We start from the raw sequence: 18,724 nt of genomic DNA on the forward strand, positions 1-18,724 counted from the left end.
TCCTTCATGGTCTGTTATCTGCTTCTGTTGGGCTGAAAACTAAAATTACTGCATTTTTAACTTGTAAACTTTTATTCAAATCTTGACACAGTGAGGATCGCTGGATATAAAAACAATGGCTAAGGAGAAATGTAAAGCCTCAGACTTTGGGATTATCTCCTAAGCAGGCTGTGTCGCCAGCAAGGAAAGTGTTAGTTCTAATTTGGTTTATCCAATAAAAGCAAACACTGGGTTCACTGGATTCCCTAAACACTAGCGCTAAAATTACTGTGGTGAAGCCACTTAAATGTGATCAAGTCAATAAAATCTGTTCTTCAAACGGACATAAAGCACACACAGATTGAAGGGTTCATACATTTAATGCAGGTGAAGGATAAATCATATTAATCAAACATTTCAGCCTATTGCGAAAACTTTTTACAGTCCATGTCACTGTAACATCTATTAAAAATAGATGACAAAAGCTTTAATGTTGGTATGAAAAAACCTCAGGTCTGGACACACATCTTTATGGGATGTTTGCGTATATGTCATCATTTGCTCTGAAAGTGGTTCTTGTGGATGATGCTTTGATCTGATTCTAGCCCTACACGCCCCACCAGAGTGATCACTTTATTGTTTTCATCAGTGAAACGTCTCATCAGACAAACATAACCTTACTTACTAAAGTATCTTCAAATTTAAGAAATTAAGTTTTTTAATATGAATTGTTATAATTAAATCTCATCATAATGTTACACCTACATCTTAGTAGGTTCTATGTTGCATTAGATTTGATTTGTCATCTTCTCAGTCTTTTTCTTCAAAAACATAAATGGAAATCTTTACAAACCATGCACGTTTGGATATATGAGATATATATGTATATATGATTAGGGAGTTTATGTACTGATATCACACTGGCCCAGAATTAACAGGATATTCATAATAAATCTAATGTCTGTAAAAAACAAAAGACACATTATTTGTCAACACCTATGGAGTACAGCTAGAGTAGAAGTTACATGAAGGTTGTAAAATGATAGTGTCCAATTGTACTTTTATATGTTTAAGGACTTGAGTGATCAATTGGTTTACTACGACTGAACGATGGACATGCATTAGTATATTACACATAATACAATTTTCATTAAATCACATTCACATTAAAGGGTTTGCGGTACAGTACCCTGTTCATAGTCTTCTTTACACTGATGACCTTGTGGTTAAACCCAACTGGTGTTGACTCATTTGGGACTTTTCTGCTAACAGACTTTATTAAGATGGCACACAGTTCAGACTCTTGGTGTTTTATCAACCCTTTTTTGTTGGTGTGTTTGATGTGTGCCAACTTTATTTTTTGTTACCAGTGCCAGAGCTCTGGTTTTGATTTCTTTGGTTTTCAAAGAATATACAATTGGATTGATGCAGGGTGGGAGGCAAGAGGCCAGAGACAGACTCAGCACACGCTGGTCTGGGTCGATGGATCGCACATAAAGCCCGACTAAAAAAATAGTGAATATAGGAATGTAAAATACAGCAACAAGGACTAAGTGCTCAATGCAAGTAGCGAGAGCTTTGAGTCTACTGCTTACTGATTTCATCCTGAACACAGTCACCAGGATGCTCACATAAGAGAGGAGAATGAAAGAAAAGGGGCCCATCAGATTCACCATACTACAAGTTGAAGCCATAGACCACTGCAATGTGTAATCATTACAGGCAAGTCTAAAAACAGGAGCATAGTCACAGAAATAGCTGAACACTCTGACAGAATTGCAAAAAGACAGTCGAGTCATTATACCTGTTGAAAATGCTGTTACTCCCAGACAATAAATCGAAGTCAGGCCAACAATACAGGACATGCTCCGCATTGTGTTGATTGAGTTCTGACGCAGAGGGAAACATATTGCGATCAACCGGTCATAAGCAAGAATAGCAAGAGCGTATGACTCCAGAGGTATAACAGTGTAGTAGACAAACATTTGTAACAGACATAGGTTGAATGGAATGAAATTGTCCATAAAAAGAAATGTCTTAATCATGCTGGGGATAGTGCTTGTGTTTAAGATAAGATCAATTACTGCGAGGTTGATAACAGCCAAAAATTTTGGAGTGTGTAAACAATGATTAAAGGCAATAACATAGATCACCAAACTATTGAACAGCACTGTAACCACATAAACAAATGCTAGAAAGATGAAGTAGACACTGATGAAGGGAAACGTCTCAAATCCGATGATATAGAAGCCTGGAGGATGAATGATGACAGAGTTGTTTAAAACAGTCCTGGGTAAAGACATAGTTGAACTCCACAGCCTGTGTGCTGGAGGACAGTCTAGAGAACAGGGAAATCATATCATATTGTACATCAGACCTCTATCCACACTATAAATCACAGGTATCGTTTACATGCTAGTTTGATGACTTTTAAATCAGTCTATAAAATATATTTTCATTTCATTCATTTCAAAAATCAGTGAATGTGTCTTACCTGATGTGTTAAAGATTGTTTAGCAGTAGACCTGTTTAATGCTGCATCCACGAACAGCAAACAGACGACTGCATGTCTGACTTGTGTACACTGGAAGATAAACCTTCCTCATTGATCCCTTGAGATAAAGCTTCCAGCTGATACTGTAAAAGTCATTTTGCAAATACCCCCATTAATGACATTGATTTGATTCATTCATTCATTCTTACAACACTCCTTTGTAAAACATGGATACATGGAAATTTCCAAAATAAATCAAGTTGAACAGTTGTTGACAAAAGCTCGATGAAAAACTGGTAATTATAACTTTCTTCATGCCTCAGTGACCTCTTGTGACAGCAGACGGGGTGTAACAACTGTTCTGTTAGTAAGTAACTCAGAGGAGGCAGAGATTTGTATAGAATCATTATTGAATAAATGGCCCTGACTTAGATATACTGATATACACTACACAGTATATAAAGAGTAGATGAACTTGCTAAATGTTTTATGTTTTTTTATACTAAGTGAGCAAACAGTGTTCCCTAAAGTTACATTAATCACAGACTGTGGTTCAACTGGGTCCAATTTGTGACGCCATCACTGGAGAATGCTGCTTAATGACCTTTGCTGTGACAAACAAACATTTTACCATTTAAATTTGAGAATAATTAATCTCTGTTGCACATATTAACAACTTTGACAATTAAAACTTGACTTGTAAACTTACTAACCTATGATGGACTTCAAATGAAAAGCCAGTTTGACTCCAGACTCTGCCAACTGTCTTCTGTCTCAATTGACTGTTATTCCTTTGAGATCAGTTATCTGCTTCTGTTTTAAGTAGTTAATTTTAATTGTTAATCAAATACACCTCACTGACACAATTAAGCCCCCATAACACACACAAATGATGTGTATGATATCTGTTCACTAGATTTGTTTTACTTAATAATACTACTTGCTCCTTTATATTTGATCCACAGAGAGCAGGACAAGGTTGTTGCTTATTCTGAGCTTTGATTTAATGAGTTTCATTATCTCACCACTCCCTTTAAATGTTATAATATATACATAATGTTGCTGTGACAGTTAAATCGGGCATTGCAATCATCAGGTATTATACAAGTTTTAGAGAATTGCATTAAGGTATGCCAACTACTTGCATTTGTGGCTGTGGCTGTGATCTTTACCTCTTTGTAATGGTGTAACATGAACTCATGTAACTTACTCGAACTCAAAAATATACAGATCTCTTGTGACTAGATGAAGAAATCTGGACCATCCACAGTTTAATCACAGATTGATTTGGACTCTTCTGCTTGGATGAGCATGAAACTCAGAGGAGGTGTGAATATGATTTAATTATCATTATTGTTTAATCATGTTGCTAATTTATCTGTATTTAAATGTACATTTCCGGAACATTCAGCAGATTCGGAATAAAGCAATCAGAAGTAAAAAACATTTTGTGAACTTTGTACGCACAAAGTAAACTATATGATGACTTGTCTAGTGCATAATGTTCCCTGATGATACATTTATCATTGAACAGGCCATGGTGAGCCAAAACAAAGTGGTCAGACAAAAAAGGGCAGAACACATAGGTTGCTGTGGTGCAAACGGTGGTAAAGTATCATTGATGAACTAAAAGATGAAGGATTGTGTAGTTCACATTGGCCCAGAATGAACAGGATATTCATAATAAATGTAATATTAATAATAACTTTATTTGTATAGCACCTTTCGTACAAGAAATGCAGCTTAAAGTGCCTTACAACAAAGAAATGACATGCACAGAGTGCTACACATGAAAAAAAAGACATAGCATGAGCATAAAAACAGGGCTAGAATGCCATAATTTATGTTAAATAAGATGGAAAATAAAACCCACTTAATAATATAGAAAACTTAGATAAAAATAAAGATGAAAATAGAATACATAAAATGCATAAAATAAAGCAAAACACAACATTTTAAAAGAAGTGCGAAGCAAGGTGCAATAAAGAGTTTCAGGCCTGTATCAGGAAAGTCAGAACTATTTAAAGGCTAAAGTGAAGACATTTGTTTTTCAACCAAGCTTTTCACTTTAATGATTTATTATTATAAAGTATTATTATAGCTATGGTTACTGTTGTTGCTGTTGTCACTGCTCATTGTCCCCCATCGTTGCTGCTGTCATGTTTATCATCATCAGTCACTACTATTAGTGTAGTTATTGCTACTGTTGTTGCTGTGCACCTGTCTGCCTGTCTATCTGTCTCTCTCTCTCTCTCTCTCTCTCTCTCTCTCTCTCTCTCTCTCTCTTTCACCCCAACTGGTCGAGACAGACGGCCACCCACCTAGAGCCGAAGGATCTGTCCTAGGTTTCTGCCTTTTAACAGGCAGTTTTTCCTTGCCCTTGTCGACGAGTGCTCGCTCATGGTGGTACTGTTGGGTCTCTGTAAATAATGTTATAATGAGTTCGGTCTACACCTGCTCTATTTGGAAAGTGTCCTGAGATAACTTCTGTTATGAACTGGCGCTATACAAATAAAATTGAATTGAATTGAATGAAGAAATAAGCTTATAGCTGTAAAAAAAAAAAAAAAAAAGAAAAAAGGCAGATATGTACAAAACCAGACACTTTTTTTTCAACACCTATGCACTACAGCTACAGAAGATATTGCATAAAGGTGGTAAAATGATAGTGTCCATTTTTTTTTTGTTTATGAAGTTTAAGGACTTGAGTGATCAATTGGCTCACTACGACCAAAACGATGGACATGCATTAGTGTATTACACATAATGCGACTTTAATAAAATCACATTCACATTAATAGGTTTGAAGTACAGTACCCTGTTCATAGTCTTCTTTACACTGATGACCTTGTGGTTAAACCCCATTGGTGGTGACTCATTGGGGACTTTTCTGCTAACAGACATTATTAAGATGGCACACAGTTCAGACTCTTGGTGTTTTATCAACCCTTTTTTGTTGTTGTGTTTGATGTGTGCCAACTTTATTTTTTGTTACCAGTGCCAGAGCTCTGGTTTTGATCTCTTTGGTTTTCAAAGAATATACAATAGGATTGATACAGGGTGGGAGGCAAGAGGCCAGAGACAGACTCAGCACACGCTGGTCTGGGTCAATAAGACCCCGAAAAAACCCAACAGTAAAAATGGTGATGAGAGGAATGTAAAATACGGCTACAAGGATGAGATGCTCCACACAAGTGGCCAAAGCTTTCACCCGACTGTCCAATGATTTCATCCTGAACACAGTCACCAGGATGCTCACATAAGAGAGGAGAGTAAAGGTAAAGGGTCCCACGAGGAGCAAAACACTAAGGAAAGAAGCTGTAGACCACTGCAATGTGTAATCATTACAGGCGAGTCTAAACACAGGAGCATAGTCACAGAAATAGCTGAACACTCTGACAGAATTGCAAAAAGACAGTCGAGTCATTATACCTGTTGAAAATGCTGTTACTCCCAGAGCAAAACACCAACTCACGCTGACAATACAGGACATGCTCCGCATTGTGTTGATTGAGTTCTGACGCAGAGGAAAACATATTGCGATCAACCGGTCATAAGCAAGAATAGCAAGAGCGTATGACTCCAGAGGTATAACAGTGTAGTAGACAAACATTTGTAACAGACATAGGTTGAATGGAATGAAATTGTCCATAAAAAGAAATGTCTTAATCATGCTGGGGATAGTGCTTGTGTTTAAGATAAGATCAATTACTGCGAGGTTGATAACAGCCAAAAATTTTGGAGTGTGTAAACAATGATTAAAGGCAATAACATAGATCACCAAACTATTGAACAGCACTGTAACCACATAAACAAATGCTAGAAAGATGAAGTAGACACTGATGAAGGGAAACGTCTCAAATCCGATGATATAGAAGCCTGGAGGATGAATGATGACAGAGTTGTTTAAAACAGTCCTGGGTAAAGACATAGTTGAACTCCACAGCCTGTGTGCTGGAGGACAGCCTCTGCTTAAAAGCTCTCCAGTCTAGAGAACAGGGAAATCATATCATATTGTACATCAGACCTCTATCCACACTATAAACCACAGGTATCATTTACATGCTAGTTTGATGACTTTTAAATCAGTCTATAAAATATATTTTCATTTCATTCATTTCAAAAATCAGTGAATGTGTCTTACCTGATGTGTTAAAGATTGTTTAGCAGTAGACCTGTTTAATGCTGCATCCACGAACAGCAAACAGACGACTGCATGTCTGACTTGTGTACACTGGAAGATAAACCTTCCTCATTGATCCCTTGAGATAAAGCTTCCAGCTGATACTGTAAAAGTCATTTTGCAAATACCCCCATTAATGACATTGATTTGATTCATTCATTCATTCTCACAACACTCCTTTGTAAAACATGGATACATGGAAATTTCCAAAATAAATCAAGTTGAACAGTTGTTGACAAAAGCTCAATGAAAAACTGGTAATTATAACTTTCTTCATGCCTCAGTGACCTCTTGTGACAGCAGACGGGGTGTAGCAACTGTTCTGTTAGTAAGTAACTCAGAGGAGGCAGAGATTTGTATAGAATCATTATTGAATAAATGGCCCTGACTTAGATATACTGATATACACTACACAGTATATAAAGAGTAGATGAACTTGCTAAATGTTTTATGTTTTTTTTATACTAAGTGAGCAAACAGTGTTCCCTAAAGTTACATTAATCACAGACTGTGGTTCAACTGGGTCCAATTTGTGACGCCATCACTGGAGAATGCTGCTTAATGACCTTTACTGTGACAAACAAACATTTTACCATTTAAATTTGAGAATAATTAATCTCTGTTGCACATATTAACAACTTTAACAATTAAAACTTGACTTGTAAACTTATTAACCTATGATGGACTTCAAATGAAAAGCCAGTTTGACTCCAGACTCTGCCAACTGTCCTCTGTCTCAATTGACTGTTATTCCTTTGAGATCAGTTATCTGCTTCTGTTTTAAGTAGTTAATTTTAACTGTTAATCAAATACACCTCACTGACACAATTAAGCCCCCATAACACACACAAATGATGTGTATGATATCTGTTCACTAGATTTGTTTTACTTAATAATACTACTTGCTCCTTTATATTTGATCCACAGAGAGCAGGACAGGGTTGTTGCTTATTCTGAGCTTTGATTTAATGAGTTTCATTATCTCACCACTCCCTTTAAATGTTATAATATATAAATAATGTTGTTGTGACAGTTAAATCGGGCATTGCAGTCATCAGGTATTATACAAGTTTTAGAGAATTGCATTAAGGTATGCCAACTACTTGCATTTGTGGCTGTGGCTGTGATCTTTACCTCTTTGTAATGGTGTAACATGAACTCATGTAACTTACTCGAACTGAAAAATATACAGATCTCTTGTGACTAGACGAAAAAATCAGGAGCATCCACAGTTTAATCACAGATTGATTTGGACTCTTCTGCTTGGATGAGCATGAAACTCAGAGGAGGTGTAAATATGATTTCATTATCATTATTGTGTAATCATGTTGCTAATTTATCTGTATTTAAATGTACATTTCCGGAACATTCAGCAGATTCAGAATAAAGCAATCAGAAGTTAAAAACATTTTGTGAACTTTGTACGCACAAAGTAAACTATATGATGACTTGTCTAGTGCATAGTGTTCCCTGATGATACATTTATCATTGAACAGGCCATGGTGAGCCAAAACAAAGTGGTCAGACAAAAAAGGGCAGAACACATAGGTTGCTGTGGTGCGAACGGTGGTAAAGTATCATTGATGAACTAAAAGATGAAGGATTGTGTAGTTCACATTGGCCCAGAATGAACAGGATAATCATAATAAATGTAATATTAATAATAACTTTATTTGTATAGCACCTTTCGTACAAGAAATGCAGCTTAAAATGCCTTACAACAAAGAAATGACATGCACAGAGTGCTACACATGAAAAAAAAAGACATAGCATGAGCATAAAAACAGGGCTAGAATGCCATAATTTATGTTAAATAAGATGGAAAATAAAACCCACTTAATAATATAGAAAACTTAGATAAAATAAAGATGAAAATAGAATACATAAAATGCAAAAAATAAAGCAAAACACAACATTTTAAAAGAAGTGCGAAGCAAAGTGCAATAAAGAGTTTCAGGCCTGTATCAGGAAAGTCAGAACTATTTAAAGGCTAAAGTGAAGACATTTGTTTTTTACCAGGCTTTTCACTTTAATGAAGAAATAAACTTAATAGCTGTAAAAAAAAAAAAAAGAAAAAGAAAAAGAAAAAGGTAAAAAAAAAGTGGTTAAACCCCGCTGGTGGTGACTCATTAGGGACTTTTCTGCTAACAGACATTATTATCATGGCACACAGTTCAGACTCTTTACTCACTGCACAAACATATTGGTCCTAAATTATTTATGTGTTCTATTAACCCTTTTTTGTTGGTTTGTTTGTTGTGTGTCAATTTTAGTTTTTCTTACCAGTGCCATGGCTCTAATTCTGATCTCTTTGGTTTTCAAAGAATATACAATTGGATTGATACAGGGTGGGAGGCAAGAGGCCAGAGACAGACTCAGCACACGCTGGTCTGGGTCAATAAGACCCCAAAAAAACCCAACAGTAAAAATGGTGATGAGAGGAATGTAAAATACGGCTACAAGGATGAGATGCTCCACACAAGTGGCCAAAGCTTTCACCCGACTGTCCAATGATTTCATCCTGAACACAGTCACCAGGATGCTCACATAAGAGAGGAGAATAAAGGTAAAGGGTCCCACGAGGAGCAAAACACTAAGGAAAGAAGCTGCAGACCACTGCAATGTGTAATCATTACAGGCGAGTCTAAACACAGGAGCATAGTCACAGAAATAGCTGAACACTCTGACAGAATTGCAAAAAGACAGTCGAGTCATTATACCTGTTGAAAATGCTGTTACTCCCAGAGCAAAACACCAACTTACGCTGACAATACAGGACATGCTCCGCATTGTGTTGATTGAGTTATGACGCAAAGGAAAACATATTGCGATCAACCGGTCATAAGCAAGAATAGCAAGAGCGTATGACTCCAAAGTCCCAAAAGCATAGTAGACATACATTTGTACCAAACATAAGTTGAATGGAATGAAGTTATCCTTGACGAGAAATATCTTTATCATGCTGGGAATAGTGCATGAGTTAAGAAATAAATCAATTACAGCAAGGTTGATAACAGCCAAAAATTTTGGAGTGTGTAAACAATGATTAAAGGCAATAACATAGATCACCAAACTATTGAACAGCACTGTAACCACATAAACAAATGCTAGAAAGATGAAGTAGACACTGATGAAGGGAAACGTCTCAAATCCGATGATATAGAAGCCTGGAGGATGAATGATGACAGAGTTGTTTAAAACAGTCCTGGGTAAAGACATAGTTGAACTCCACAGTCTGTGTGCTGGAGGACAGTCTAGAGAACAGGGAAATCATATCATATTGTACATCAGACCTCTATCCACACTATAAACCACAGGTATCATTTAAATGCTAGTTTGATGACATTTAAATCAGTCTATAAAATATATTTTTATTTCATTCATTTCAAAAATCAGTGAATGTGTCTTACCTGATGTGTTAAAGATTGTTTAGCAGTAGACCTGTTTAATGCTGCATCCACGAACAGCAAACAGACGACTGCATGTCTGACTTGTGTACACTGGAAGATATACCATCCTCATTGATCCCTTGAGATAAAGCTTCCAGCTGATACTGTAAAAGTCATTTTGCAATACCCCCATTAATGACATTAATTTGATTCATAAAGAGCATTGTTGTTGCTTACTCTGGTCAAATTGTTGATGCCATCACTAGAGAATGCTGCTTAACGACCTTTGCTGTAACAAACAAACATGTTTGAACGTGAATATTTAATCTCTGTTGCACATATTACCAACTTTAACAATTAAAACTTGACCTTGTAAACTTATTAACCTACAATGGACTGCTGAAGAAAAGCCAGTTTGACTCTCCACTCCACATCCTCTTATAACATACTGATTCTGCACACATTATTTTCTTATCCTCATTAAGTCCATAATATCGTAGGAAGGTCTGAGTCCCTGACTTCCATTCAGTCTTAACCTAGGTTACCAGAGGTTGTGATGTCTTGGGCCTCATGAGGAACCTTGAGATTTATAAATTCTTACTGCTTTTTACATTTTAGTAGTTTATTCATATTTCTTGCTCAGACATTTTTAGCTGATGAGTTTTTTGTGTGCCAGATTTTTTAAATCTGCAGTCACTGAGCGATATACAGTGCATTCAGAAAGTTTTCAGACTTTCTAACTTTTTTCACATTTTATGCTGTAACCTTACTCTAAAATCATTTAAATACATTTTTCCACTCATCAATTTACACTTCAAGTGAAGATCTGTCATTTGTCATTTTTCTCTCCAACACAATTAAGCCCCCATGACACAAAAGGCGTATATATATATGCAAAGATATCTGTTTACTAGATGTTTTACTTATTATTATTTATTACTTTATATTCATGAAATATGTTTTGTGACTATATATAAAAAAAGAGAATACTGGAGCTTTGAGGAAGGTCAATATTTTAGTTAAAATAAAATTATATATAGTTGTTTTATTTTTTTTATCATAAACATAACATAAACAGCCATTAAGGACCCTTAAATGTTTTCTGTAAACAATGCAGTTGTGACCAACATATGTCCTGAGCGGGACATTTTACTATTTAAAAATTAACTTCCCAGTTCTCTCTGGGGGATAAACCATATAATAGAGACACTATTTCTAAATGATCTGAAACATGTCTTTGGCATTTCTGTACTCCAATGTCTGGACACAAAATGTCTATTGGCTGATAGACAAAGCCAAAATCGCCTTGGCTCTCCACCACACAAAGATCAGGACATATTCTTTTGTAGCTGCTTATTCTTGTTTATTATCATTACAAATCATTAAATAATGTACAGTCTCTCCACCTCAACACATCCCAGTGTGTGTGGGTGTGTGTGTGTGATGCGTGATGCTTGTTTGTGATGTGTTGTCAGTTCAGCTGGCTGCAGACTCAGTGGAGGTTGGCTGCCTCTTCATCAGCTGTTCTTTCCGGGCATTTTGGAAATTCATCATACAGTCTTTGAAAGTCTGGACCTGGCTCTGGCACGCTCGCCAGTCCTGGTGTTCAGCCATGCACTCCTGCACGGCGTAATGTAGCTCGGCACAGCCAGTGCGGGATATCATCCGATCAACAGGGTCGTCCTCGTCCTCGTCTTTACGGCTGCGGTCGTGGGGTGAAGGGGACGCCATCCTGTTTGTGTTGACTCAGTGGATCTGCTGAGGACGACACATGATGTTATTGATAAACAAGTGATGATAAAGTTTTAGGAGCAACCACAGAACATCTGGCTGTTCCCTAGGCATGCCTGTCTGCAGTGATTTAACTCACCATCTTTAATCTGTCTTTTGGGGAACATTTATCCATTTAATAAAGTAGTGCTCCATTTTATCACGTCACATTTCAGTTTTAATCCTGTTTTCCCTCTTTGGTGTGTTGTAAATCTATCCTGTCTCATGAGGCACTTGTGCTTGATGCTTTTGTGATAATCATTTATTGTTTTAAATCATCAAGTAGCTCATTTGTGCAAATATAAATGTGTCTATAAGTAGATTTACTCGAGGACTGCACAATACTAGTTATATATACAATGCAATTTTGAGGCCTTGAGTATTTCCATTTTACTCTTTCACTCCACTTTATTTCAGAAAATGTACCTAGTCCAGTTCCTTTACCTGCTATATAAAAATGTATATGTAACATACATTTAAGTTCTTCAATGTCAATACAACAACAATAATAAAAACCCAATATAAAACACTCTTAAAGGGGCATTTTGCACAGCGAGTATTTTGCTGATAATACTTTTATTTGAGAACGATTTTGAAACCAGGACTTGTAGTGAATCATTATTAAATGACTGTATTGTTTACTTCCTTAAGTTCAGTAAAAATACCGACACTCTCAACCACTGAGTACCTAATGCTCCGTTACATACTGGGTCAACTAACATGTACGAGAATGTTAGAGAATAGCTTGCTAACACGTTACCGTTACGTTACCTTGTTTATTCTCTGTCAATCTGTCCGTTCAGACACCGAAATTAAGTTTCCATAACCTTTATAACTCCTCTCACAACCAAACACACGGTCAACGCTGTCAGCGGTACGTGGAGGACACACTTGAGCAGAGGACGAAAGTGTAACCGTAAAACAGTTCCGTCGATATACACAAAGGTTCCGCTGCACAGCAACAACACAACTGAACGTCAGATAAAGTAACTAAGTACATTTACTTAAGTATTGTATTTAAATACATATTCGAAGTACTTTATTTGAGTATTTTATTCAACTTTATGCTTCTAAGAGGCAAATATTGCTTCATATTAACTTCAGTTACTTTTCAGATTCCAATTTTTCTTTTTTTTCATCCTTTCCAGTAAAAACCACAAACCAAATTTTGTGATTCTGAATTGGATTTTTTCTGATTAACTGAAGGACTAAGTGACAAAGCTGTCCAAAAAAAATACTGTTGTGACACTTTCATGTGAACTGTGTTTGTGACAAACACATGTTATGTTCCCCAAAAATGCTTTTATCATTAAACAGGCCACACTGAGTCATCACCATCACTTATGCTTTGTTTTCTAAATTGTAGGCCTTCTTAAAGTACTTACAAATATGGAAGCCCTAAAGGGCCATGCATTCATACTTAATTCGAGATCTCGAGATAACGACTGTGATATGATAACTGCGGTCAAGCCAGCCGTTACTCCGATCTCCGTGGTCAAATCAGCCGTACTTAAATTTACAGTGTACTCACTTCCAGTTTTCAAAATAAAGGTATTAAGAACAGTAAGCTATAATTCGAACCTACATTTAAAATAAAATATGTTACATTAAAGTGTTTCATGCGCCCATGATGAATAAAAAACTTAATATCTTAATTAATATCAAGCATTTCTACTGCACCAATGTGGAGAAATGCCAAAACAAAAGTTCCATATTTGTACCTCCAAGTGGCATCCTTTCTCATATTTGAGCTACTGTAAAAACACATTGCTCAACAATTCCTGGCTATGGATGGTATATTTGACTTCTACACATATAAGAATACAAGTATACTTAATATCAAGCATTTTTACTTTTTTACCAATTTGGAGAAATTTAACAATAAAATTCCACATTTGTACCTGCTTTTACAGTACCTCAAATATATGAAAAGATGCCTCTTGGAGATACAAATATGGAACTTTTGTTTTGGAATTTCTTCACATTGGTGAAGATCTCGAGAAAATTATCTCGTTATCACAGGAAAACGGAGGAAATAAAATGTATGAATGCATGGCCCTTTAGGGCTTCCGTACTACACCACTTATATGTGTTTGTCATGGTAAACTTTGACTTTTTTTCTACACTTTTCACATTGTTTTAAGCTTGACAGATTATTTTTCTCAGTTGGTGGGCCACTTTAAGTACATAATATTCATCCAACCTGTGTCCGTAGAAGTATGATCTAAGTTTTACCTTTTTATATACATTTTTAAATTTCATTAAAACTTAAATATTCATCCTAGAAAGCGATATCACATAATTACCATGTAGATATCTGTGCAGTTAATTTCTCTACACATCACCTCTCCTGCATAATTTAAGAGAATGAGAAATAAACAGAAGTCAACCTGAGTTTTCATTTAGAGGGCTCTGTCATCTTTGTGGTGTGATGACCCCTGAGAGCTCTTTATACACTGACTTAAAAGTTCTGCAAGTGCTGGTAAACACAATAATGAGACCTTCTGTTTTATTTTTTATCAGACAATTTATTTTATTTATTATTTTATTTCACTTTGATACAGTAAAACAAAATCATGGAGTGTTTTATAAAGGAGTGTTTTGTGTGACAGATAAGGGACAGAGCAGTCAAATGTACAAATATCATACAATTACATTAAAATACAACCAAGTATATTTTATGTATAAATAAGTCAGCAGTGTATGATTACATAAGAATAGGGGCATGCATTTTATTCACTTGTTGAATTTGGTCAGTGTTTAAATAGTGGCAGAACATCAAATAAAATAAATATTAACAAAAGCATACTATTTAATAATGAATAATAAATAATATGACACATTTGTGCAAACATGGCTGCTTTTAAATGATGATAAATAAAAATAAAAAAGGCCTCTTTTGTCTCACTACACACACACACTTTCTACAGATTGATTTTGTATAGAAGAGAAGTTTGTCAAGAGCTTGTTTTCATTCTGTGGACCAGTGCTAGAGTTCTGGTTTTAATCTCTTTAGTTTTCAAAGAATATACAATAGGATTGATGCAGGGTGGGAGGCAAGAGGCCAGAGACAGACTCAGCACACGCTGGTCTGGGTCAATGGATCGCACATAAAGCCCAATTAAGAAAATTGTAAATAAAGGAATGTAAAATACAGCAACAAGGACTAAGTGCTCAATGCAAGTAGCGAGAGCTTTGACTCTACTGCTTACTGATTTCATCCTGAACACAGTCACCAGGATGCTGGCGTATGACAGAAGAATGAAAGTAAAGGGGCCCATCAGATTCACCATACTAGAAGTTGAAGCCACGGACCACTGCAATGTGTAATCATTACAGGCGAGTCTAAACACAGGAGCATAGTCACAGAAATAGCTGAACACTCTGACAGAATTGCAAAAAGACAGTTGAGTCATGATCGCTGTGCTATAAGACACTCTTCCCAGATTGTAAACCCAAGTCACTCCGACAAGACAAGACATGATCGGCAGTGTGTTGAATAAGTTCTGGCGTAGAGGGAAACATATTGCAATCAACCGGTCATAGGCAAGTAAAGCAAGTGCGTATGACTCCAGAGATATGACAGTGTAGTAGACATACATTTGTAACAGACATAGGTTGAATGGAACAAAGTTATCCTTGAAGAGGAATGTCTTAATCATGCTGGGTATAGTGCTAGTGTTTAAGATAAGATCAATTACTGCAAGGTTGACCACAGCCATACATTTTGGAGTGTGTAAACTGTGGTCACGGGAAATTATGTAGATCAACAAAATATTAAACACTAGTGTAACCACATAGACAAACGCTAGGAAGATGATGTAGATACTGATGTAGGGAAATGTCTCAAATCCGATGATATAGAAGCCTGGAGGATGAATGATATCAGAGTTGTTTATAACAGTCCTGAGTAAAGACATAGTTGAACTCCACAGGCTGCGTGCCTCGGCCTCTGGTCCACTGTGCACAAAATCTCTCTAGTCTGAAAAAATTCACATACTTCAAATGAACACATAAACACTTGTGCATTTGGCATTTAAATGACTGAAACCATTGATTCTCATCCTGAGTGGTTAATATAATATATATCGTTATTATCCTTAACTCAAACAAGCAACAGAAAACAGTGTTCTTGTGGCTCACCTGTTCTGGTTGTTGATTGTTTTACACACTGTGACTCCATATGATGCAGATGCCAATAGCAGCCAGTGAATGTCTGCATGTCAGACCTGTGTACAGCGGAAAATATACCCTCTTCATTGATCTCCAGAGATAACATGCAGTCTTCTAATTAAGAATAATATGGATGAACGATACATTAATGAGCACTACCCTATTAAAGGTATATCAGTGGGGTGTAGTGTCTTAACTTGCAAAGGTAATTATAATTATTCCAAGCACCTCATTACTCAAGAGCAGGAAAAAATGCACAGTATAATAAACAGCACTGAAACCCAGTCAGCAATGTTTGTAACAAAAAATGTACAGCAGCGTTCAAAAGTCTGGAATCACCTGTTATATTGATGTTTTTCATCTTTCCTTCAATAAGGGCTGTTTTGCCATAGATTAAAAACAGTACAATTCAGGCACGAAATGTATCGTTTACATTTGAAATCGAATGCGAAAAGAATAATTAAATGATTAAAGCTTTAATTTAGTCTATCTCCCTACAGTGTTGCATGACTGGTGAGAATACTGTTGTAACCATTTCTTCCCCCAAATTGATTTTGAATTTGTTTTCCAGCCCAGAAAAGTGCAATCGACCCTATATCATTGCTAAACTAAAACAGTGCTAATGCTAGGCTTCCAATTTCTTTGACCAATAACTGTTGCTCAGTGTCTTTGTCTCTGTCCTTTTAGTTATCAGTCTGCTTGTACAGAACATAACTTTTTTCAAAATGTAGAGTAGTGCTCCCAGCCACCTGACTGTACTGAATAAAGCTTTTGTGGTGATTCTGAACTTTTGATTATGTGTGTGTCTGTATTTTGAAATATAGGCCAGTTTTATTCTCATCTCTACAAATATTAGTGATTCATACAAACTGTTTCCATCATACGGAAGCCCTAAAGGGCCATGCATTCATACATTTTATTTCCTGTTTTCCTGTGATAACAAGATAATTTTCTCGAGATCTCGAGATAACAAAACTTTGTTTTGTATTAAGATATAAGGTATTAAGAACAGTAAGCATATAAGCAATAATTCGAACCTACATTTAAAATAAAATATGTTACATTAAAGTGTTTCATGTGCCCATGATGAATAAAAAACATACTTAATATCAAGCATTTTTACTGCACCAATGTGGAGAAATGCCAAAACAAAAGTTCCATATTTGTACCTCCAAGTGGCATCTTTTCTCATATTTGAGGTACATTAAAAGCAGGTACAAATGTGGAATTTTATTGTTGAATTTCTCCAAATTGGAATACGCTGTAAATTTAAGTGCGGCTGATTTGAGCACGGGGATCGGAGTAATGGCTGGTTTGACCACAGTTATCATATCACAGTCATTATCTCGAGATCTCGAATTAATTATGTTGTTATCTCAGGAAAACAAAGTTTCGTTATCTCGAGATCTCGAGAAAATGATCTCGTTATCACGGGAAAACAGAGGAAATAAAATGTATCAATGCAAGGCTTCTGTACCATCAGACAAGATAACAGGTTCTCATTTTGTGTTTTGAATTTTGGAAGTAGTCTAGTAGCTTCATTGTAGTGCATGGTAGTTGTTGTTGCATTTAAGGACCACATAAAAGACTTGATTTTACTGTCTTTGCTGGAGGCCAGTTTCAGTGTGACAGCTGAGTAAAAAGAGAGATTTACAATTGATACGAACTCTGTCATTGTGATTTTAGGAGAATATGTATAATTTCCATCGTAAATAGCCTATTTAAACTCTAGTTACCACATAAATATTTGTGAGTCACTTGTTACTTCATGTGTCTTAAACACACACAGTAACACACACACACACACACACACACACACACACACACACACACACACACACACACTGTATTACATAGTGTGCAGTTATGATCTTAAAAATATACAGATGTAAATACAGTGAGATGATGACGACAACAACAGCCACATCGATGGAGGACAATGAGCAGTGATTATAGTAATAATAGTATCTGTAGTAATAATAATAGTAATAGTAATAATAACAATATTATCAGTGATATTAGAAATGAGAGTAAAGCAGGACCATGGCAGGAGGCTCCACCAGGATCCATGAGAACCTGCGAGACGAGAAAGCACAAGAACTCCGGGGAAGAAGTGAAGCTCAGTCTCATGTGTTTTTAACGTATGTAATTATTGTTGTATATTGTTTTACTGATTGATGTTCTTGTATTCTTCTTATATTATATTGTACAGTGTCTTTGAGTATTCAGAAAAGCGCTTTTTTGAATAAAATGTATTATTATTATTAAGTTAGTAACATGCATTAATGGGACATGAATGTGTGCAGGAAGAGAGGAGCTCAGTGCATCATTGGAAATCCCCTATTATCTACATTACATACATGTCTTAAGGACATAAAAACCTGGATGAGCTGCAATTTTCTGATGTTAAACTCAGACTCTTTTCCTTTTTATAGGGGCGATAGAATCTAATCTTGTTCGCAGTGAGCCTGCAGCACTATTAACAAGATTATCAATTTGGGAGGGACTAAAGTTATTATAGGACTCTGATATATTCAGACATTGAATTAAACACTGATGGAATCTCCTCCTTAAATTTAGCTACAGCACTGTCAGTTAGATGTAACCCTTTAGAGATGAGGAACAGAAATTGATTACTGTGTGTACTGATTACTTAGGGCCACTGGGGTCAGAAGTTCTATGTTCGACAACGGAGTCCAGGATTAACCAAACGACACCAGGAATGACTCAGACACA

At 36.2% G+C, this 18,724-nt stretch overlaps 3 protein-coding genes and 2 pseudogenes across 4 annotated transcripts; all 5 read right to left on the bottom strand.

The window, feature by feature from the left end:
- Nucleotides 1-968: 968 nt before the first annotated feature.
- On the bottom strand, nt 969-2,580 carry LOC127364569 (olfactory receptor 2AT4-like; annotated as a pseudogene).
- A 1,583-nt stretch (nt 2,581-4,163) lies between these two features.
- LOC127363801 (olfactory receptor 2AT4-like) lies at nt 4,164-6,717 on the bottom strand (annotated as a pseudogene).
- A 1,626-nt stretch (nt 6,718-8,343) lies between these two features.
- Nucleotides 8,344-10,174, bottom strand: LOC127363808 (olfactory receptor 2AT4-like). The gene is made up of 2 exons (XM_051400734.1): nt 10,067-10,174; nt 8,344-9,910 (listed from the first exon to the last, which is right to left on the bottom strand). Exon 2 carries the CDS (start codon nt 9,873-9,875, stop codon nt 8,871-8,873), a length of 1,005 nt encoding a protein of 334 aa, XP_051256694.1. The 5' UTR covers nt 9,876-9,910; nt 10,067-10,174; the 3' UTR covers nt 8,344-8,870.
- A 1,209-nt stretch (nt 10,175-11,383) lies between these two features.
- Nucleotides 11,384-12,735, bottom strand: LOC127363821 (cytochrome c oxidase assembly factor 4 homolog, mitochondrial). Of its 2 annotated transcripts, none has more exons than XM_051400752.1 (2): nt 12,587-12,735; nt 11,384-11,800 (listed from the first exon to the last, which is right to left on the bottom strand). In XM_051400752.1, exon 2 carries the CDS (start codon nt 11,774-11,776, stop codon nt 11,522-11,524), a length of 255 nt encoding a protein of 84 aa, XP_051256712.1. In that variant the 5' UTR covers nt 11,777-11,800; nt 12,587-12,735; the 3' UTR covers nt 11,384-11,521. The 2 variants fall into 2 exon arrangements, with proteins under 2 accessions (XP_051256712.1, XP_051256713.1); XM_051400753.1 differs by having other exon boundaries at nt 11,384-11,803; nt 12,587-12,733.
- A 1,587-nt stretch (nt 12,736-14,322) lies between these two features.
- Nucleotides 14,323-18,607, bottom strand: LOC127364286 (olfactory receptor 1M1-like). The gene is made up of 2 exons (XM_051401695.1): nt 15,959-18,607; nt 14,323-15,797 (listed from the first exon to the last, which is right to left on the bottom strand). Exon 2 carries the CDS (start codon nt 15,733-15,735, stop codon nt 14,773-14,775), a length of 963 nt encoding a protein of 320 aa, XP_051257655.1. The 5' UTR covers nt 15,736-15,797; nt 15,959-18,607; the 3' UTR covers nt 14,323-14,772.
- Nucleotides 18,608-18,724: the final 117 nt, after the last annotated feature.

This window comes from Dicentrarchus labrax, unplaced genomic scaffold, assembly GCF_905237075.1.
Source record: "Dicentrarchus labrax unplaced genomic scaffold, dlabrax2021, whole genome shotgun sequence".
In the NCBI taxonomy this organism is placed as follows: domain Eukaryota; kingdom Metazoa; phylum Chordata; class Actinopteri; family Moronidae; genus Dicentrarchus; species Dicentrarchus labrax.